Source organism: Penicillium psychrofluorescens, assembly GCF_964197705.1.
Source record: "Penicillium psychrofluorescens genome assembly, chromosome: 2".
In the NCBI taxonomy this organism is placed as follows: Eukaryota; Fungi; Ascomycota; class Eurotiomycetes; order Eurotiales; family Aspergillaceae; genus Penicillium; species Penicillium psychrofluorescens.
This window is the reverse complement of record NC_133440.1, coordinates 2,355,750-2,373,103: the sequence shown is the minus strand read 5'-3', so window position 1 is coordinate 2,373,103 and position 17,354 is coordinate 2,355,750. Positions and strand designations below refer to the sequence as shown.

The 17,354-nt window shown below is 54.8% G+C and overlaps 8 protein-coding genes across 8 annotated transcripts; 4 read left to right on the top strand and 4 right to left on the bottom strand.

The window, feature by feature from the left end:
* Positions 1-118: 118 nt before the first annotated feature.
* PFLUO_LOCUS3088 (uncharacterized protein) lies at positions 119-2,794 on the bottom strand (the record flags this gene model as incomplete). The annotated part of the gene is made up of 9 exons (XM_073780297.1): positions 119-351; positions 416-625; positions 677-1,167; positions 1,225-1,374; positions 1,422-1,614; positions 1,662-2,162; positions 2,219-2,505; positions 2,563-2,660; positions 2,714-2,794. 9 exons carry the CDS (start codon positions 2,792-2,794, stop codon positions 119-121), a joined length of 2,244 nt encoding a protein of 747 aa, XP_073637166.1.
* A 632-nt stretch (positions 2,795-3,426) lies between these two features.
* On the top strand, positions 3,427-4,969 carry PFLUO_LOCUS3087 (uncharacterized protein; the record flags this gene model as incomplete). Its single annotated transcript, XM_073780296.1, has 4 exons — positions 3,427-3,429; positions 3,485-3,607; positions 3,660-4,358; positions 4,409-4,969. The coding sequence occupies 4 exons, from the start codon at positions 3,427-3,429 to the stop codon at positions 4,967-4,969; spliced, it is 1,386 nt and encodes a 461-aa protein (XP_073637165.1).
* A 303-nt stretch (positions 4,970-5,272) lies between these two features.
* Positions 5,273-6,395, bottom strand: PFLUO_LOCUS3086 (c-5 sterol desaturase; the record flags this gene model as incomplete). Its single annotated transcript, XM_073780295.1, has 2 exons — positions 5,273-6,062; positions 6,127-6,395. The coding sequence occupies 2 exons, from the start codon at positions 6,393-6,395 to the stop codon at positions 5,273-5,275; spliced, it is 1,059 nt and encodes a 352-aa protein (XP_073637164.1).
* Positions 6,396-7,519: 1,124 nt separating this feature from the next.
* Positions 7,520-9,813, top strand: PFLUO_LOCUS3085 (proteinral transcription repressor; the record flags this gene model as incomplete). Its single annotated transcript, XM_073780294.1, has 9 exons — positions 7,520-7,640; positions 7,689-7,730; positions 7,806-7,887; positions 7,947-8,272; positions 8,336-8,868; positions 8,934-9,401; positions 9,465-9,597; positions 9,647-9,722; positions 9,789-9,813. The coding sequence occupies 9 exons, from the start codon at positions 7,520-7,522 to the stop codon at positions 9,811-9,813; spliced, it is 1,806 nt and encodes a 601-aa protein (XP_073637163.1).
* A 1,512-nt stretch (positions 9,814-11,325) lies between these two features.
* PFLUO_LOCUS3084 (DNA-binding transcription factor) lies at positions 11,326-12,827 on the top strand (the record flags this gene model as incomplete). The annotated part of the gene is made up of 4 exons (XM_073780293.1): positions 11,326-12,081; positions 12,133-12,186; positions 12,243-12,416; positions 12,480-12,827. 4 exons carry the CDS (start codon positions 11,326-11,328, stop codon positions 12,825-12,827), a joined length of 1,332 nt encoding a protein of 443 aa, XP_073637162.1.
* A 176-nt stretch (positions 12,828-13,003) lies between these two features.
* PFLUO_LOCUS3083 (mitochondrial FAD carrier protein flx1) lies at positions 13,004-14,058 on the bottom strand (the record flags this gene model as incomplete). The annotated part of the gene is made up of 3 exons (XM_073780292.1): positions 13,004-13,578; positions 13,638-13,877; positions 13,941-14,058. The coding sequence occupies 3 exons, from the start codon at positions 14,056-14,058 to the stop codon at positions 13,004-13,006; spliced, it is 933 nt and encodes a 310-aa protein (XP_073637161.1).
* A 1,125-nt stretch (positions 14,059-15,183) lies between these two features.
* On the top strand, positions 15,184-16,316 carry PFLUO_LOCUS3082 (Spliceosome-associated protein 49; the record flags this gene model as incomplete). The annotated part of the gene is made up of 2 exons (XM_073780291.1): positions 15,184-15,203; positions 15,260-16,316. 2 exons carry the CDS (start codon positions 15,184-15,186, stop codon positions 16,314-16,316), a joined length of 1,077 nt encoding a protein of 358 aa, XP_073637160.1.
* A 474-nt stretch (positions 16,317-16,790) lies between these two features.
* PFLUO_LOCUS3081 (uncharacterized protein) lies at positions 16,791-17,214 on the bottom strand (the record flags this gene model as incomplete). The annotated part of the gene is made up of 2 exons (XM_073780290.1): positions 16,791-17,110; positions 17,160-17,214. The coding sequence occupies 2 exons, from the start codon at positions 17,212-17,214 to the stop codon at positions 16,791-16,793; spliced, it is 375 nt and encodes a 124-aa protein (XP_073637159.1).
* Between the last annotated feature and the right edge of the window lie 140 nt (positions 17,215-17,354).

Below are 17,354 nucleotides of genomic sequence, written 5' to 3'. Positions count from 1 at the left end.
ATGACAGTAGATGCTTTATTCTAAGTCGGGTATACTGTTCAAACCCCAAGAGTGCTTTTGGTCTCCCTAAGGGAACCTGAGATATATATTCCCGCTAAAGCGAAGCAAACCAACCCCCTCATATTCCCGCTCCCTCATGATTGAAATTGAACAACCGGCCCAAAAAATCCAAATCATTATCCATCATAAACTCACCCAAATCCATATTGTTCGACCACATCGTGGGCTGGTGTCCTGTGCCATGCTGCTGCAAGACCAGATCCGGGGCATACATGGGCGCCTGCAGCGGCACGCCAGCGCCGTAAATGCTAGACTCGCTGATGCCTGTCCCAGCGCCGGTACCAGTGCCATCTGGACATATTAATATAGAGAACAAAAAAGGGCCAAATATTTGTATTCTGGCAGAGACACTTACTGGTGGCTTTGAGGATCATGGATAGTTGGGCCAAATACTCGACACAGCGCTCGATGACTTGATTCCCCGAGTCCAAACGCCGGAGCGCTTCCGCAGCCATGTCGACATATGGGCGAGACTGCTCGACCGCACACCACTGCGAGGGGTCATGGCGGCTCTCCTTGGATGAGACAAGCAGGGCACCGAATATGGTAAGGCCGGCGTTGAACGCTAAGCCATGGTTAGTGGGCATCTGGATTAAATTCTATTGAAATTGCTTACTGTAGTAAAGGGAAAAGTTCCAAGCACCGAGGAGACCACGGCGCCAGCCTTTCGACGCCGTGATTGTATGCACGGTTTGGATGATGGACGTCGCGGATTCAATGCAGTTCTGCATGCCAGTAAGACCCATCTGCTGGACGAGCTTATTCTCTGGAGCAAGAGGTTTGTTTAGGCTGTACGCGTCTAGGAACCCCTCCAGGAACTTGCGGTATAGGAGGATACGCAGATTGTGGTAGCGTACTGAAAGCACGATGCCGAATCGATGGCGGATAGTCGACTCCAGATCCATCTGGGCCAAGTCATCCGCTAAAATGGGTTGGTGCCATAGTCGAATGCCGAGAGCAGGCACCGTCTGGAATCGCCATTCTTCTAGCTGCCTCTCGCCTTCTAGGATCTGGGGTATGGCATCTGCCGTCGTGAGGGGATGCTCGAATCCAAGGTTTTGGCAGTAACATGTGTCGAGGACGTTGAACAGGACTACATATAGCTTACTATGATTGGGGTCAGACTTTGAGGGAAGTGGGCATGAAAGGATCTTTGTGGCTCACATCGCTGCCGTAAAGAACCAGCCGTCAAGTTGCTGGTATGTCTCGGACTTGGGGGCAGGGCTGAGCACCTGCATGTCTTTCAAAGGCATATCAAGCTTCACGTAGCTCTCGGGGATGGTGCAAGGCCGGCCAAACGTCATACTCAGGGTTCTAGGAGTGTTAGCAGGCAGCCGACTAGTGAGCATTCAGATTCTTACCTGTCCAGAAGAATACATCCATACCAAGTCCGCTTGCGGATTTCGCTTTCCAGCGGCGAGAAGCGCCGATTGGCTTCCGGAGAGTGTAGACCAAGCTGAAAAGCAGCCGAGACAGCAAGTCCATGAGTTGTCCATGCTTGGACTGACTTCTGAGTTCCTTGAAGATATTGGCCAAGAATCAACAGATATTGAACTAAAATCGAGTTAGCTGCGCAGCATGCAATCTTAAACATTGCTTACCCATCTCCAGGCTTGCATTCCGTTTAGAGTCGCGGTCACATAGACCGTTGGCTCTTTGGAAATAAATGTCAGATTCCTGGATGCGTTTCTCGGCAGGCATATCACCCTCAGTGTGAAGACTCGTTGCGATCGCCAGCACAATATTAAGAAGACCAAGCCATGTCCTGCGGACTCTTTTGAAATTATCCTGTCTCATCTGGAAGTAGGTCTCGCAAAACGACGCTTCGTGAATGAACGGGAGCAGCTGGCCCGTCTTCTCGAAATACTTTTGGATCAAGCTCCAAGTGCGTTCCTCTGGTGGCAAGCCAAAAATGTTGACTTCGTTCTTCGGTGTCTGCATTTGACCTTTGGCGTCATTGTCGGGCCGAGACCAGGAGATGTTGAGCATTCCTCCCCCGGTCTGGAAAGGAGGCGATTTGGACAACACAGGTGAGCTGTGTACATTTACTCGAGCAATAGCACGAGAGATGTGACGCATAAAGGCAATGTTTGAAGATGGGCCTAGGAATAACCAGTCAGTGGCGGCCACTTCTGCATATCTGCATGACGAGAGATACCAAAGAACCCGCAATCCTCCTCGTCAGTGAAGTTTATAGCACCCATTCCATCAATTGCGTTCTCCGACATGTCAACCTCACCAAACTCGGTTCGATCTTGAGTGTTGGAAGGAACATCAGGCTTGACGGCGGGCGGCTCTGTATCTTGATCGAGAGTGCTGGTTCTGGGCCGCAACGATTCGGTGGGGCCCTCCGATCTATTATCATTGCTAGAGGTTTGATTTTTTTCCAGCCTTCGAATAGAGGATTCAATCTCCTGAATGCGACTCTCCAAGCGAGCAAAGTAGCTACAGCGCCGAATGAGAATCACCCGGATCCAGATACATCGGACAGGGGAGAGATACCTTTTCTCAGCAGTCAGATTAGACGAGGCTCCCACATCTTGGTACTTGCACTCGCAGCCCAAGTCCTTGCACTGGGCGCAGGGGCGGCCTCCGTTACACTGCACGCGGTCAGCCCGAGGCCTGTCTTCTGCCGGGATTTGAGGATACCCACTCGTGATTTCCGATGGCGGCACGAATTACAGGCTAACTGCGAGCGCCGACGCTTTTGCGGTGGCTCAGAAGACCCAGTCATGGCGAACAGGGTGACGGGGAGATACAGGAGCTGCGCAGACCCGGGGAAGTCGGGGGTTTGGGCTTTCGATTTTGTGGAGATCGTCGATTCCCCCGCTAGTTACCCACGCTATGTCCTCCGGACACCCGAGAGAAGCGAGCCTGCCGTCATCCCGGCGGAGATCGCCTGCAGGGTGCAATTCCACTCGATCCAGGGCGCAATTGGATCGGAACACGATATCATGGAAGGCGGAGGGGCTTGGGGTTGTCAATTAGGATTAGTCGTGCGGTCCAAGCAAGTCCCTTATTGTACTACTGTACATATTTGCCATGGCATCTTTGGACTCGTGTTGACTTAGTTTCTCGACCCAAGAGCAAGTTCTTCTCTTAAAATCATCCACACAGAAAACTTCCAGTGGTAACGATCATCTTCTTCAAGCTCCAGATCCATACTTTGTCAACGTTGTTAAGCTTTCCCCCCCCCACAATTCCAAGTGGCCCGATTTCCCCGGTCAAGCATAGCAGTTCCCGACGTCCCCGATAATCCCTCTCGAACGCAAGATATGGGTAAGTGTGGCAATTCTATAAGTAACCTACAATGTATGCTTGTCGTCTGCAAAACACTACTAGATTATCGAGTTGGACTGACGAACCATGGTAAGCACCACTAGCCGAGCGCATACCAGCATCCGCCACTGACCCATCGCTATAGGCTTCCCGCCGAGTGCATGTTTGTATTGTGGGTGCTGGTATTGGTGGCCTGGCAGCGGCCATTGCCATACGTCGCGCCGGGGCGGACGTAACGGTATTGGAGGCAGCCGAAGAACTGGGCGAGGTATGGATGGCCTGCCCTTCGAAACGGACAGTTTGCTGAGTCGGATACCTAGATTGGAGCCGGGATCCAGATGACACCTAATGTCTCGGTGCTGCTGCAACGATGGGGTGTCGACAAGGTGATCGGGGAGAACCTCGTGCAGTTCGAGGAGCTAAACATGCGACGCAAAAACGGCACCCGCGTCGGATACACCAAGATTGCCCCGTTGGAGAGGGAGCTGGGACGACCGTGGTGGGTGGTCCATCGTGCACATCTCCATGTGGGCCTGGTGACGGTGGCCGAGCAGCTGGGTGCTGTTATCCAAATCAACTCGCGCGTCGAGCAGATTGACCATCGAGCGAATCAAGTGGTGGTAACGACGCACCAGGGCACCAAATACACGGCCGACCTCTGTATCGGCGCCGACGGCATCAACAGTATCGTGCGCAAGGTTCTCTTCCCCGACGTGAGCCCAGAGCCACCGACAACCAACTGCGCCTACCGCGCAGTGGTCCCATATGAGCGCATTCGCCAGGATCCCATTGCCAGCGAGCTCATCCAGAAGCTGACCATGGAGGTCTGGATGGCGGAAAACTCGTACATCATCACCTATCCGATCTCTGCGGGCAACGTGTTCAACCTGGTGCTTTCTCATCATCGCCCTGAGAAACTTCGCACGACCACACCAGACGTGCCTGTTGAGGAAATGCGAGCAGCGTATGCGGACTACGATCCGCGGATCAAGCGTATCGTCGATATGATCCCCGAGACGGTAAGCACCCTTCCCACAGAAGAAAAAACTAGTTAACGGAGGTGGGTTAGAGCCGCTGGCCGTTGATGGTCACCGGGCCGTTGGACTCGTGGTCCTCGCCCCAGAAGAACGTGGTGATGATGGGCGACGCGGCACATTCCATGGTCAACCATATGGCACAGGGAGCAGCCACCTCGATGGAGGATGGGGCCTTCCTGGCCAAGTGCATCGAGGGAGTCGTGCAGGGCAAGCTCAGCCTGCGGGAGGCCATCCACATCTATGAAACGGAGCGCATGCCCAAAGCATATGCCAAACAGCAGGTGTCTTTCCTCAATGGAGCTATCTGGATGTTGCCAGACGGACCGCTGCAAGAGGCGCGCGACAAAGCGATGGAGCCGGAATTAGAAGGGAAATTTTTCATACGTAGCAGTAACCTTTATGGAGACCCCCAGACAGTGCTGGCAGTCTATGGATACGACGCCGAAGGGCACGCAACGGACGCAATGGCGCAATTCCTCCAGGGAGGCAAAGAACCGGCAAATCCAGTCACCGGCATCACACCTGGGGCGCAGCGCAAGTACATGGACTGGTTTCTGCCGCAACAGGGCCGGAAGACCGACGAGAAGCTGTAAAATACTCGCGGCCGTGGAGATTGCAGGTCAGTACACGAATAGATGTAGATCAATTCCACTTCATTCTAGTCAACACCAACGTTATGTACAAAGACAGGTAGACCGCCGGCGGGCCACGCCGTGCTCGGTGTCATTTTGTGAGGGGGGTTATTAAAATATAAGATGTGCACAGGGCGAATTAATGTACTCGAATCGGGACGAAATGCCCGGGGCCAGGGGGAAAAATAAGGCGGGAAAATAGAACTCATAAACCACTCACTCTGGGTGTACAGACACCTTGTCCAGGAAAGGCGATAGAGAACATCACAAAATTTTCTTCGCCTCGGCCGAAGTCATGTAACTGCGGTCATCATCGCCCTCCACGTCCTTGAGGATGGTTTCCATCTCCTTGGACTGTCGTTGCCATTCCTGCTGGCCCATCTTGGTCTCGCGTCGGAAGAGCTCTTCATTGGGCTTGCGGTAGCTGCCACCCATGCGATCCCATAGCGTGGTGAACTGGCCATAGTTGTAGTTGAAGTACAGGTGGTGCATCGTGTGGCAGGCAGCGCCGTTCACAACCGGGCTGTTGGACACATACTCTCCGTCATGAATGAAGACGGTCCAGAGGTTGATAAAGCCAAACAGGAAGACATAGGCCAGCTTCTGCAGCGGAAAGAGAAACGGGAAAACGTGATAGGGGATGCTCTGGGCCCAGCCGTCCAAGGGATGGAACGCATGAGAGGCAAATGGGCTGGGCATGATCCACTTGTGGTGAGGCTTGTGCAGGGTCTTGTAGACGCGAGGGTGGTGCAGACCCCGGTGGATCCAGTAGATGAAGAAATCGGTGAAGCAGATGAAGAATGGAAATTGCAGGATGCTGTAGAAGGGGAACGGCTCGTCTGCGACGGTGTCATAGAGCTTGGCGTACCCGCGGACTTCCAGGAGAAAGAAGGGCGCGGTCAGCAGCGCCATCGGGGGCATGGCCGACATGGCCTGTTTGATCTCCATGGAAATCTGGTTCTTGAGGAACTTGGGGTGCTTGGGAGTCTCCTTATCCCACACGAAGAGGTACGACAGCGTTGCAACCACGAAGTATACCAGCAATCCGAATAGCCTAGCGTCCCAAACCGGTCAGTACCCAAGAAACAAAACAGTTGAAGAGACGCGCCACTGCATACCAAGTGATTAGGAAGAAACTGGTGAACTGGCGGTAGGCATTATTCCGCGGCCATGCGCTGAGATAGGCATATTTCGACGGCTCGAGGTGGAGGAGTTGTGTGGCCGGCTCATAGAAAAAGGGCTCGGAGGCGCCAAACAGGGCGAGCGAGCTGTTGGCGGCATTGGCAAAAGCAGGAAGCGAGATGGACGAGGAGAGCGAGGCCGGCACCAGAGTCGAATAGAGACGATCACCAATGAAGGTGTCCCAGAGTTCGAGGACAATATCCATGTTGACTGGGCTGGGGGAGGGTGGAAGAAGAAGTTGTAGGTGGGAGGGAGAAGAAAGGAGACCGGCGGCGAATAATAAATTGTTCCCGCAGTCACACCAGCGCGGAACGAACCATCCCGGTGGGGATGAGGTAAGCAGCCATGCACCATCTGAGGATTCCTATTGAATGAATTCTGACTGGTGGTGCAAGAATAGAACCTGAACCTATGGAGCATATATTAACGATGCAGTCCTTGTGCCTGTACCTCCCTCCATTGGTTTGGATGTTTTGGGTTGACAGTGCTGCCTTGTTGCCTTAATGTCTTAATTGCCAGGCACCCATTGTGGCTGGCCGGTCCACGGGATGGGCCGGCAATAGTTAATGGCTCGAGACTTGCGTGGTACCTTGTCTGCCCGCCCATTCTGCGTGCAGCCGCAGGTACTGCCCGGGTATCCTTCAGCTTGCCGGAAATGTAATACCGTACGGTCATCGAATTTCTCTGCTCTCTCTCTCTCTCTCTTTCTTCTAAGTACTACAGACCGTATACGACCAGGTCCTCTCATCCTTTCTCTCTCTCCTTCTTCTCTCTCTCTCTCTCTCTCTCTCTTTCTCTCTCCACTCCTCCTCTCTTATCCATTCAACATTGGGGTCTCTGGTCTCCACTGCAAACGGTGATACAGGCCCCCATCTCGCTCCCCGGCTCTTCACTTCGCCCCCCTTTATCAGTGTCCACTTCGGTTCGGTAAGTTAAGGATTTCCCCCATGCGCCTGCTCGCCTAGGCTCGCTAGTCGCGCCAACTCAGCCGCCAATTCTGCCCCCAACGACCCAAACTTCCCAGACTACTTGTCACTGTCACTGCCACTTCCAGCCTCTCCCCCTCCTCTTCCTTTCCACCACACCCATCCACATCTCCATCCTCTCTCATCGCGCTCCATCTTTCTCTATTGTCGCTGTCGCTAGTTGCATGGTGCAATTCACCAGCAACATTGGCGTCTGAGTGATCGCGGGTCTTCCTCCTCTGACTCTCAGTCCTTTTTTCGCGACCCACGTCGGTGGTGAGCTGTCGCTGATCCGGACCACACTTCAGATCTTTCTTTCACTCCCTTCTCTATTAACAGGCGACCATCGCCCCTCCATTGCACCATGTACAACACTCATCGCGGGATGGTGCCCGCCCCCAACTCCCGCCTGACGGAGTTGCTGGACCAGCTGCGCCAGGAGTTTGAGAGCCAGTCGCGGAACACTGGTGAGTTTGAACATCAGTGTGAGTGTCCTCCTTTCATTCATACACCTTTTTTTGCACTCTGCGCAGTCGCTTTGTGGAACTTCCATGCCATTTTGAATTCGAGCTCCTGTCTGTCTGTTGATGACTACGGCTCATGGGTCACGACTTTCGCTGAATTGTTTATCTAACTGACAGATCACGCAGTGACTGGACAACTCCAGGAAATGGAGATGATCCGTCAGAAGGTCTACCAGCTGGAGCAGGCGCAGATCAAGATGAAACAGGAGTGAGTGTCCCCTTTCCTTCCCTATCTTCATCACTAACAGGTCTCCCTCCTGCCACTAGTTACGAGAGCGAAATCCGACTGTTGCGACATGAACTCGAGTCCCGCGGTGTCCAACCCATCCCTTCGCACATGGGCGCTTCGGCGCAGCACACGGGTCCTGCTCAGGCTCCCCCACCTGCCCTGGGCCATGGTCCTAGCAACTTGTTCGGTGGCATCATGGCCAACCAAGGAGGTAGTGGTCCCGGTCTTGCCCCTCCCCACTCCCAGGATCAGCAGCGGCCTCCCCAGCATACCCTTCAACAGCCTGCCCCAGCTGCCCAGCCTGGTGCGCCGCAGCATTCGCAGAGCTCTTTTGGGGGATATCAACCTGGCCCTGCTGTGAATGGTATGTTGTGGTATTTTTAGGATCATCTTCGAGCTGCTAACATGTGTGGTGAACTTTCTGTAGGCTATGGACCTCCCCCCCCGCCCACCGCATCTCCTGGCCCGGGTAAGGGTCGCGGCCGCGCACCCCCGGGACCGGCAACCCCCCAGCAGACGCACCAACTTGCCTATCCTGACCCCCGTGCCTCGCCGCAGATTGCCCGCCCGACGCCTCCGGGCCAGTCTCTGGTGCGCGAGCGGCCCGGTAACATGCTGGCGAACTGGAACCTCGATGATCTGCCCCCGACTCAGAAGCGTGAGGGTGCCGATTGGTTTGCCGTATTTAACCCCGAAGTGCCGCGCGTGCTCGACGTGGAGTTGGTGCACCACCTGGTCCACGACAGCGTCGTGTGCTGCGTTCGTTTCAGTCGCGATGGCAAGTATCTGGCGACGGGCTGCAATCGCTCTGCGCAGATCTTCGACGTGAGCACCGGCCAGAATGTGGCCACGCTCCAGGATGAGAACGTCGACAAGGATGGTGACCTTTACATTCGCAGTGTCTGCTTCAGTCCGGACGGAAAGTACCTCGCGACCGGCGCTGAGGACAAGCAGATCCGGGTAAGGCACACGCAAAACAAGAAACTAAGTTGCCTACCGATTGCTAATGATGCATACAAATCTAGGTTTGGGATATCGCTGCGCGCACTATCAAGCACATCTTCACTGGTCATGAGCAAGATATCTACTCCCTTGACTTCGCCGGCAACGGCCGCTACATCGCCTCTGGTAGTGGGGACAAGACGGTGCGCCTGTGGGACATCCTCGACGGCAAGCTCGTCTACACCCTCAGCATTGAGGATGGCGTCACCACGGTGGCGATGTCTCCCGACGGTCACTACGTGGCGGCCGGTTCGCTGGACAAGAGCGTTCGCGTGTGGGACACCACGACTGGCTACTTGGTGGAGCGTCTGGAGAACCCAGATGGCCACAAGGATAGCGTGTACTCGGTCGCGTTCGCCCCCAATGGCCGCGACCTGGTCAGCGGCAGTCTGGACAAGACAATCAAGCTCTGGGAGCTCAATGTCCCGCGCAACGTCCATCACGGCGGCTCCAAGGGCGGCAAGTGTCTGCGGACCTTCGAGGGTCACAAGGTTTGTTTCCCCCCCTCCCTTTTTTTTTTAATCATCTCTAACCGCGCTGACGATACTGTATAGGACTTTGTGCTCAGTGTGTGTCTGACACCGGACGGCCAGTGGGTCATGAGTGGCTCAAAGGACCGGGGGGTCCAGTTCTGGGATCCGATGACCGGGAACGCCCAGATGATGCTGCAGGGCCACAAGAACTCCGGTGAGTCTTCCGCAGCCACCGCGGCCCGGATTGGTGCTAACCCTGACAGTTATTTCGGTTGCGCCCAGCCCCACGAACAACCTGTTCGCAACTGGCAGCGGCGACATGCGCGCTCGGATCTGGAGGTGAGTTTCCCCCCTGTTGCAATTGACCGCATTCTCGATGCCATGGCTGACATGATTCTCCACCAGATATTCTTCATACACTGGACGGTAAACGGGTTGATACTGGGATGCCTCGGCGCATGTGTGTGTTTTCTTTTCTGTTTTCCTGTGTCGCAGCCGGTTTTGGTTTGGCTTGGGGTTTCGAATTTGTTCTACTGTTGTTGTTGTTGTTGTTGTTCTTTGACCTTGACCAATGTTGATTGATGTCCATACCTACCCTTTTCCCGCTTTCCCACCGTAGATTGACTGACCCCTGATGAGTTAGGGCTTACTTACTTCGCTAGAGCGAGTACAGCGGCTAACGAATTAATTATTGAATGGATAGATCGCCTGCAGGTCGATCCCTCCACTCGGTCCACTTGGCAATCATGGCCCCTGGACTGGACTGGACCGGACTGATCACAGAAGCCCAAAGGCCCGGCCCGTCTGCTTTTTCTTTTTCGGGGGGTTTCTGGTCGGGCATGACAGATGTCAGTCCAGCCGGATCAGTCTCCTGAAAGTGGCAAATCCGTATGAGTATTTTGTTGCTTGCGGAGGCAGACTTGACTAACTACTACATTACTGGCTTAGGGTTAGCACTGAAACATTAGAGCGGGTTCAGCTGTCGCCAGTCGCGGCTGTCAGGATTTATTATTGTTTGGTACAACTGCGCTCGCCCCCCCTCTCGACACCGAACAGGAATACCGCTAGTTCCCTGGAAGCAGCACACGATTGCACGCCTCTCGTGCAACAGAGAAATGTTGCACAGGACCAAGATCCATCTCGCGATGAGTCGGTCTCGTTGCTCCGCGGGGCAGCCAGCCACGATCTGAGACGGCTGCGGGCGATCTGTTCGTTCCCTCGTCTTGGGAGGAACTCCAGTTCGTGGGAAATCGTGCGGTGGAGCTCGTCACTCCCATGATCCCTGATCCACTGTGATGGCTCTGGGGTCCCGGCCAGGCGCCCGATTATTTACGAACCCACCCCCCTCCCCCAGTCCTCGAAACGCCATGGCCAGGGGACGCAGGCATGCTTTCTTTTTCTTTTTCCTGCTTCGACTCAGCTGCGCCAAAAACAAGCATCCCTGCTGGTCCCGCTGCTTCCACGGCATCGGGCACTGAAGCAAGCAAATAATCATATATCTCGAATTCAAGATGCGCTACGGATGATCACCATTAGCCGTCAATCATCCTTCTTTGGCGCCTCATTATTATTCTTGCGTGCATACTTCTGTTTTGGTTTTTCTTTTGGGTGGATTGTGATCCCGTCATCGCGGCCCCCGTATATTTATATAGATCCCTCCGGCTCGGAAGCCTACCCGCGCTGGACCGATTGTGCTCTGGCCGGCCAGGTTGTCTATTTCTTCTATATTCTTGCTTCTTCCTCCTGTTCAACCCGGAAAAGCAAGTGGTTCTTCACACCAGCCAGAACCCAAATCCCGAAGACATCAAGAGCAACGCCCAACAGAAGAAAAGAGTCCACCCACTCCATCGGGTACCCATTGGTACTGCGTACACAACGAGGCGTGAGCGTGGTGCCAGGTGTGTCTCAGCTAGTGGAGAGTTGGGCTGCTGTTGTCAAGACGATGGAGCCCTCCGAGCCCGTGTCTTTCGAGTTTCCGGGCCACGTCGTGGGTGCCTTTGCCCACCGGCGTCCCATGGACTCGACATTGGGCCACAACTTCCCCTTCTATTCGCACCCGACTACGGCGCCCTACTCGTTGCCATACCAGGCCCCGAGCCATGCCGCCTACAGCTTCGGCCATTCCCTCGGCCATCATCAGCATTCTGACCCGTACCACACGTATTTCGTGCCCGGACAGCAGCCGATAAACCCCCAGCCGTTGCGTCTGTCGTCGGAGTCGCAGGCGTTGCCATCTCTACCAGAGATTCGGCCGGCAAAGAATGCCATCAACCACGTCGTGACGACCAGCACAGAGTCTCTCCCCGGGCCACAGGTCTCCAGTCTGTCCAGCCCTGGCTCCCCTGGCAAAGATGCACCTTCTGAAGGGGCAGCAGTACATGAGAATGGACAACCTGCCTCCCAAGCCGGGTTCTCGACCGGGATTGACATCCTGATGAAGACCATCCAGTGCCAAGGGCCACCAACACCGTCACAACAGTCGCTGCCTCCTCTTCAGAGCCTGCCCCCACCGGTCATGCAGGGATATATGGCAGTATATCCAATGCCCTCCACAGCACCACCTCGCTATTTGCCTTATGAAGGGCCAGGAAGCAAGAAGCGCAAGTATACCTGCACTCTCCCGGACTGCGGGAAGAGTTTTGCGCAGAAGACACATCTGGAGATCCACACGCGGGCTCACACGGGTGACAAGCCGTTTGTGAGTTTTCTGGAGAACACAACGTGGATCGGCGGGCTGACAGTGGGACAGATCTGCAAGGAGCCCTCGTGCGGGCAGCGCTTCTCGCAACTCGGCAACCTCAAGGTTAGCCTCGCTCGAGGATTGGGGAGAAACGAGGCTGACGTGTACCGCCATTTTAGACGCATCAACGGCGGCATACGGGCGAGAAACCCTACTTCTGTGAAATCTGTCACAAGAGATTTGCCCAACGAGGCAATGTCCGAGCCCACAAGGTCACTCACGAGCACGCCAAACCGTTCACCTGCGTCTTGGATGACTGCGGCAAGCAATTTACTCAGCTAGGCAACCTGAAGGTCAGTTTTCTCTGAGACTGGGCGATGATAGTTGCTGACTCTATGTTTTGTCTCTGTTTCTAGTCCCATCAAAACAAATTCCATGCCACTACCCTCCGAAATTGGACCATGCGATTCTCACAAATGGGAGACAGCGGGCCCACGAACCCAGAAGAGCAAAAGATGTGGGAATATTTCAATAGGCTGTACAAGAACAGCAACAAGGGCATCAAGGGTCGGGGCAAGGACCGAAGGATCTCGACCACTAAGAGATCCAACCAGTCTTCCGAATCGCGAATGCCGTCCCTCGAGTCTGACGAGGATGCCAACAGCCGCCGAGGCAGTTACGAGGACCAGTTGTCCTACACAGCGGGGTCTAGTAGCGACGGTGATGATCCTACGCCCTACTTTATGGATCGACAAGGTGCATGATAAGATTTACATGGAGCCTGCGTCTCTCGGCCACTCTGGTCGAAGGCACACACGATGTATATGAGTCGATGAGGGTATGATTACTGTATTCTAGCTGGCGTGAGCCCTGCGCCAAAATTGTAACGGATAATGGAATGCGACATTGATTCTCGGGAAAGGGTTCAGAGAGACACGCTCTATGCTTTCGCCGCCAGCCGGGGCAGGTAGGATTTGGTATTCTCGTACACCAAGAACGTAACCCATGTGCTGGGCAACACCCGGACTAGGTTGGGACCAAGACCCTTGTAGAAACCCGCGATACCTTCCCGGGCCCGGATCTGCGCGATGGCATCGACGGCGCCCCGGTAAACCAGGTGGGCGTCATATGTCTGTAACCGTGACCTGATGACCTGGTACGGGTATGTCACACAGCCGGCGAACACCTTGGACAAACTGGAAATGACGAAGAAATCGACATTTCCCAGTTCCCGGTTTGGACCGATCTTGCCATCTTCCACGGGGCTGTGAGGGTCCGTTAACCCGGCCCGGTGGATCTTGAGCTGCTCGTATGCCATGAACTGGAGAGCACCATGGCTGACACCGAAGAGAGCTGGTAGGAGACCCCGGTAGAAACCCGACACACCTTCCGCATGATATATTTGCTTGGCTCCCGACGACAACGAGGGATAGGCACCGGGCACCTGTGAGCCAGTCGATAGCATGCGGGTCTTGATCACCCATATGGGGTTTGTGAGGACCGCAGTGATGATGCCTGTGTTGCACGGGTCATTCGTTAGCAGGTTGGGGTCAGATCGCGGTAGCCATGCATACCTGCAGTCCCCGATGCAAGAAAATAGTCAGACGACGTCAGCATCTGCTCTCTCCGGCATGTTCGAAGTGCATCTTTCAAGCTGCTGTAACACAGGAAGTACAGGCCCCAACTCGTGGAGTTGCCAATGATGTTCGGGGCCAGGCCGCGATAGAAGGCAGTGAGACCACCCTCATGGCGGGAGATCTCGCGAATGATACGAAACGAACTGCCGAGTCGAGAGGAGGAGGTTGCGCGATCGACTGTGTTTGAGTGGCGAAGGTGTCAGGCCCAGTGCTGAGACAGGAGGATGCGAGGTCACTTACCCTGAAGTCTGGTCTTGACCAGGTCGAGCGGATGCAAGCACAGAGTCGAGACGATTCCCGCCGTGAATCCCGCTACGGTCTCCACAAAGGATGGCGACAGGCCATCCTGGCTAGGCATGAACTGCTCTGTTGGTTGAGGAAATGGGAGGAGCTTGGGGGACGAGGCGTGGAAGGAAGGAAAGAGGAAGCGGTGGAAATGCGGTCGCGGTTGGCGGAGAAGATCGGATGCGACGAAGTGCCAGACACGAAATGATGCCATGGCTGACTGCCATTGATCTTGGATAACAAGAAATAGCTACAATTGATTGTCTACTGGACATTCTATCTATCGGTCTCTAATTTTCGGCGGTGGTCGCGCGCAGGCTGGAAAGTTCGTGCCGGTCCGACACATGAGAAGGAAGGTTCATGGATCTATAACAGTTTCTGAAGACAGATAAAAATACACAAGATGAAGCAGCCAGCAGGGCCGATGGGGACTCGAGGTCCTAGATCCTCAACTTATCGACATGGCCTGTCCTTTTGGTATGAAGATTTAGGCGAGGGGCGAGAACAACCTGAGCACCGGGTCAGCAACTGCACTGGATCTAGGAAGGGCTGGCATACTTGAACAGAGATGGCTTGGGTTCGCTGTACGTGTAACCTGTTGTCGTCTGTCAGCGAGAGGCCCCGGTGTAGCAGTATTCTCCCTGTCCATACCCAGATAGACGATCAGAGGCAAGTAACCGCTGTGAAGTCACGATCCGTCAGTTTGGAGGCCGTTGAAAATTGGTAAATGGGGTGCAAAGCTCACTAGTGAATGGCGACCCGGGAGACATCGATGATCTTGGAGACGCGCTCCTAGAAGAAGGAAAGAGTGTAAGTCGGGCTGGTTTGGTCGAACCTTGGGGGAGGGAGTGAAGATGGCGGCCAACCTTGGTTTCCTCAGAGAACTGGACCATATTTGCGGTGAGATAGGAAGGGAGAGGTCGGTAGAGAGAGAGGGTGTGTGGGAGGGATGTTGCGTGAGTAGTTAATTCACTGGTCGGGCGAAGTTGGGAAGTTGCAGGACGGACGATGGCGGTCAGTCCAAAAGTTTTGCGGAAAACCGGACACACTCTCTCTGCTCAGTCAGTCACCACTACTTTGACTAGTTACCATTAAGATCCAACCACCACCCCCGCTTGCCGCATCGCACCTTTTAATTCCCTTCTCTCTACGAGTCCCCCTCCTCTGGATCGGGTTTCTCCGTTATTGATTCGGCACCATGTCGGGCGCAAGGCATTGGTATGTCCTTTCCTCGGTAGCTAGCTTTCTTGGACCACAAGCTAACCAGACCACAGGGAGCAAGACAAGGAGGCTACGGTGTACATAGGAAATCTTGACGAGCGGGTATCAGACAGCCTGGTATGGGAGCTGATGCTGCAGGCCGGTCGCATCGTTAACGTCCATCTGCCCAAAGATCGCGTCACGCAGTTACACCAAGGCTATGGCTTCGTGGAGTTCATCAGCGAGGAGGATGCTGAGTACGCTTCGCGCACCATGAACGGCATCCGGCTCTACGGCAAGCCCATCCGTGTGAACAAGGCCTCGGCCGACAAGCAGAAGTCCGTGGAGATTGGCGCAGAGCTCTTCGTGGGCAACCTCGACCCCATGGTCTCGGAGCAGGTGCTCTACGATACCTTCAGCCGCTTTGGCAATCTGCTCAACCTCCCCAAGATTGCGCGCGACGATAACAATCTGTCCAAGGGCTACGGCTTCGTATCATTTGCCGACTTCGAATCCTCCGACATGGCCATTGCCAATATGAATGGCCAGTACCTGATGAACAAGCAGTGCTCGGTTCAATACGCATACAAGAAGGATGGCAAGGGCGAGAGGCACGGTGATGAGGCTGAGCGCATGCTGGCGACGCAGGCTCGCAAACACAATGTCCGCCCTCCCACTCAGCAGGTGCCGCCGCCCCAGTTCGGGGCTCCTCCGGCACCTGTGATGGCGAACGGAGACGGCGCTCACCCACCGGGTTCCGGGCCACCCCAAACACCCGATCTCAGTATGGGCAGAGGAATGCCTCCCGCTGCGGGCTTTCAAAACGTCCCGCCTCCACAGTCCAATCGCCCTGCACCTCCACCGGGCCCATCACTGGCCACTCCGCCTCCCGGTCTTCCAGCCCGGCCTCCACCATCTCAAGCTGGCTATGGTGGCCCGCAGACCTTCATTCCGCAAGGCCTCAACAACGGTGCTGGGCAACAAGCACCTTTCCCACCGCAGGCCCCGCCTCCTGGGTTTGCGCCTCCTCCCGGTTTCGGCCCCCCTGGTGGTGCCCCCGGTGCTCCCCCCGGTGCTCCTCCCGCGTTGCCTGCCGGGTTTCAGCAACCGGGATATGGACGAGGACGGTGATCGTGGCAAACTAAAACCTCGTGCCGAGGGACATGATTATCTGATACGATTTGACGATTCTAGAGTGGGAGCCGCGTTTCACTTTTTAGAGCGCATTATCCTTATGGCTTTGGGAGCAAAGCGGGAGAGAGCCAGAGGCGTCCATGGGCAGCCCGTGGCCCTGTATTACTAGAAATTTCCTGCGCTGGTTCTAGATACATGACCAGCCGTACTTTTTCTGACACTGGCCGGCGATACCCAAAATCGAAGTTCGGTGGCAAATTAATTCCAATTCCTATGAAAGAAAGATGGGATAAGACCAATGCCAAAGGGAATCGCATTGTAGACGATTATGCAAAGCCAAAAAAAAGAAAAAGAGACGGAAGCCCATAAGCTCCGTATGACGAAAGAAGAATAAAAAGTGGAACAGGCTTCTAGAGCAAGACAAGAAGGAAAAACGCTGAATGAGTGAATAGAAATAATAAAAAAAAGCAATTACGAGAAAGACACAAACTTCGGGTCCCGGGGCCGGCCATCAGGCCCGATATTGTTCTTTGCAAAGCGCTGCTCGGTATAGATGCGGCGGGCTTCGTCAAAGTCGACTTTGCGATTCTTCATGATCCTCTGGACTTCACGCTTTCCTCGCGCATCCAAACCCGCTCGTGAGTCTCCGCCGGTCACGTTGGCGCCAATATCAAACTGCGAGGAGCTCAGGCCGGCTTCCAGGTCTGCCGTGAAGCTCGAGGGGAGGCGGTGGTAGATGTAGTCGGGAACAGGCAGCAGAGGGACCCATCGTGCGCGAGTGAGATAGAGGGCTAGACGTGCATTAGCAAAACTCGTAGAGGATCCGAGGGCTCAACTTACCCGTGCCACAGATAATGACGGAGAAGAGAAGGAAGAAGAAGATATGGTAGGACATGGTGATGGACGGAGGCCTCGGATGCCCGGGGACGGACGGAAAGGAATTTGGTTGAATGAGTGAGGTGGGGATTATTGCGATGGGATCATTCTTTGACGAGGGAGAGATATACTAGAGTAGGCAGGAAGCAAAGCTGCCTC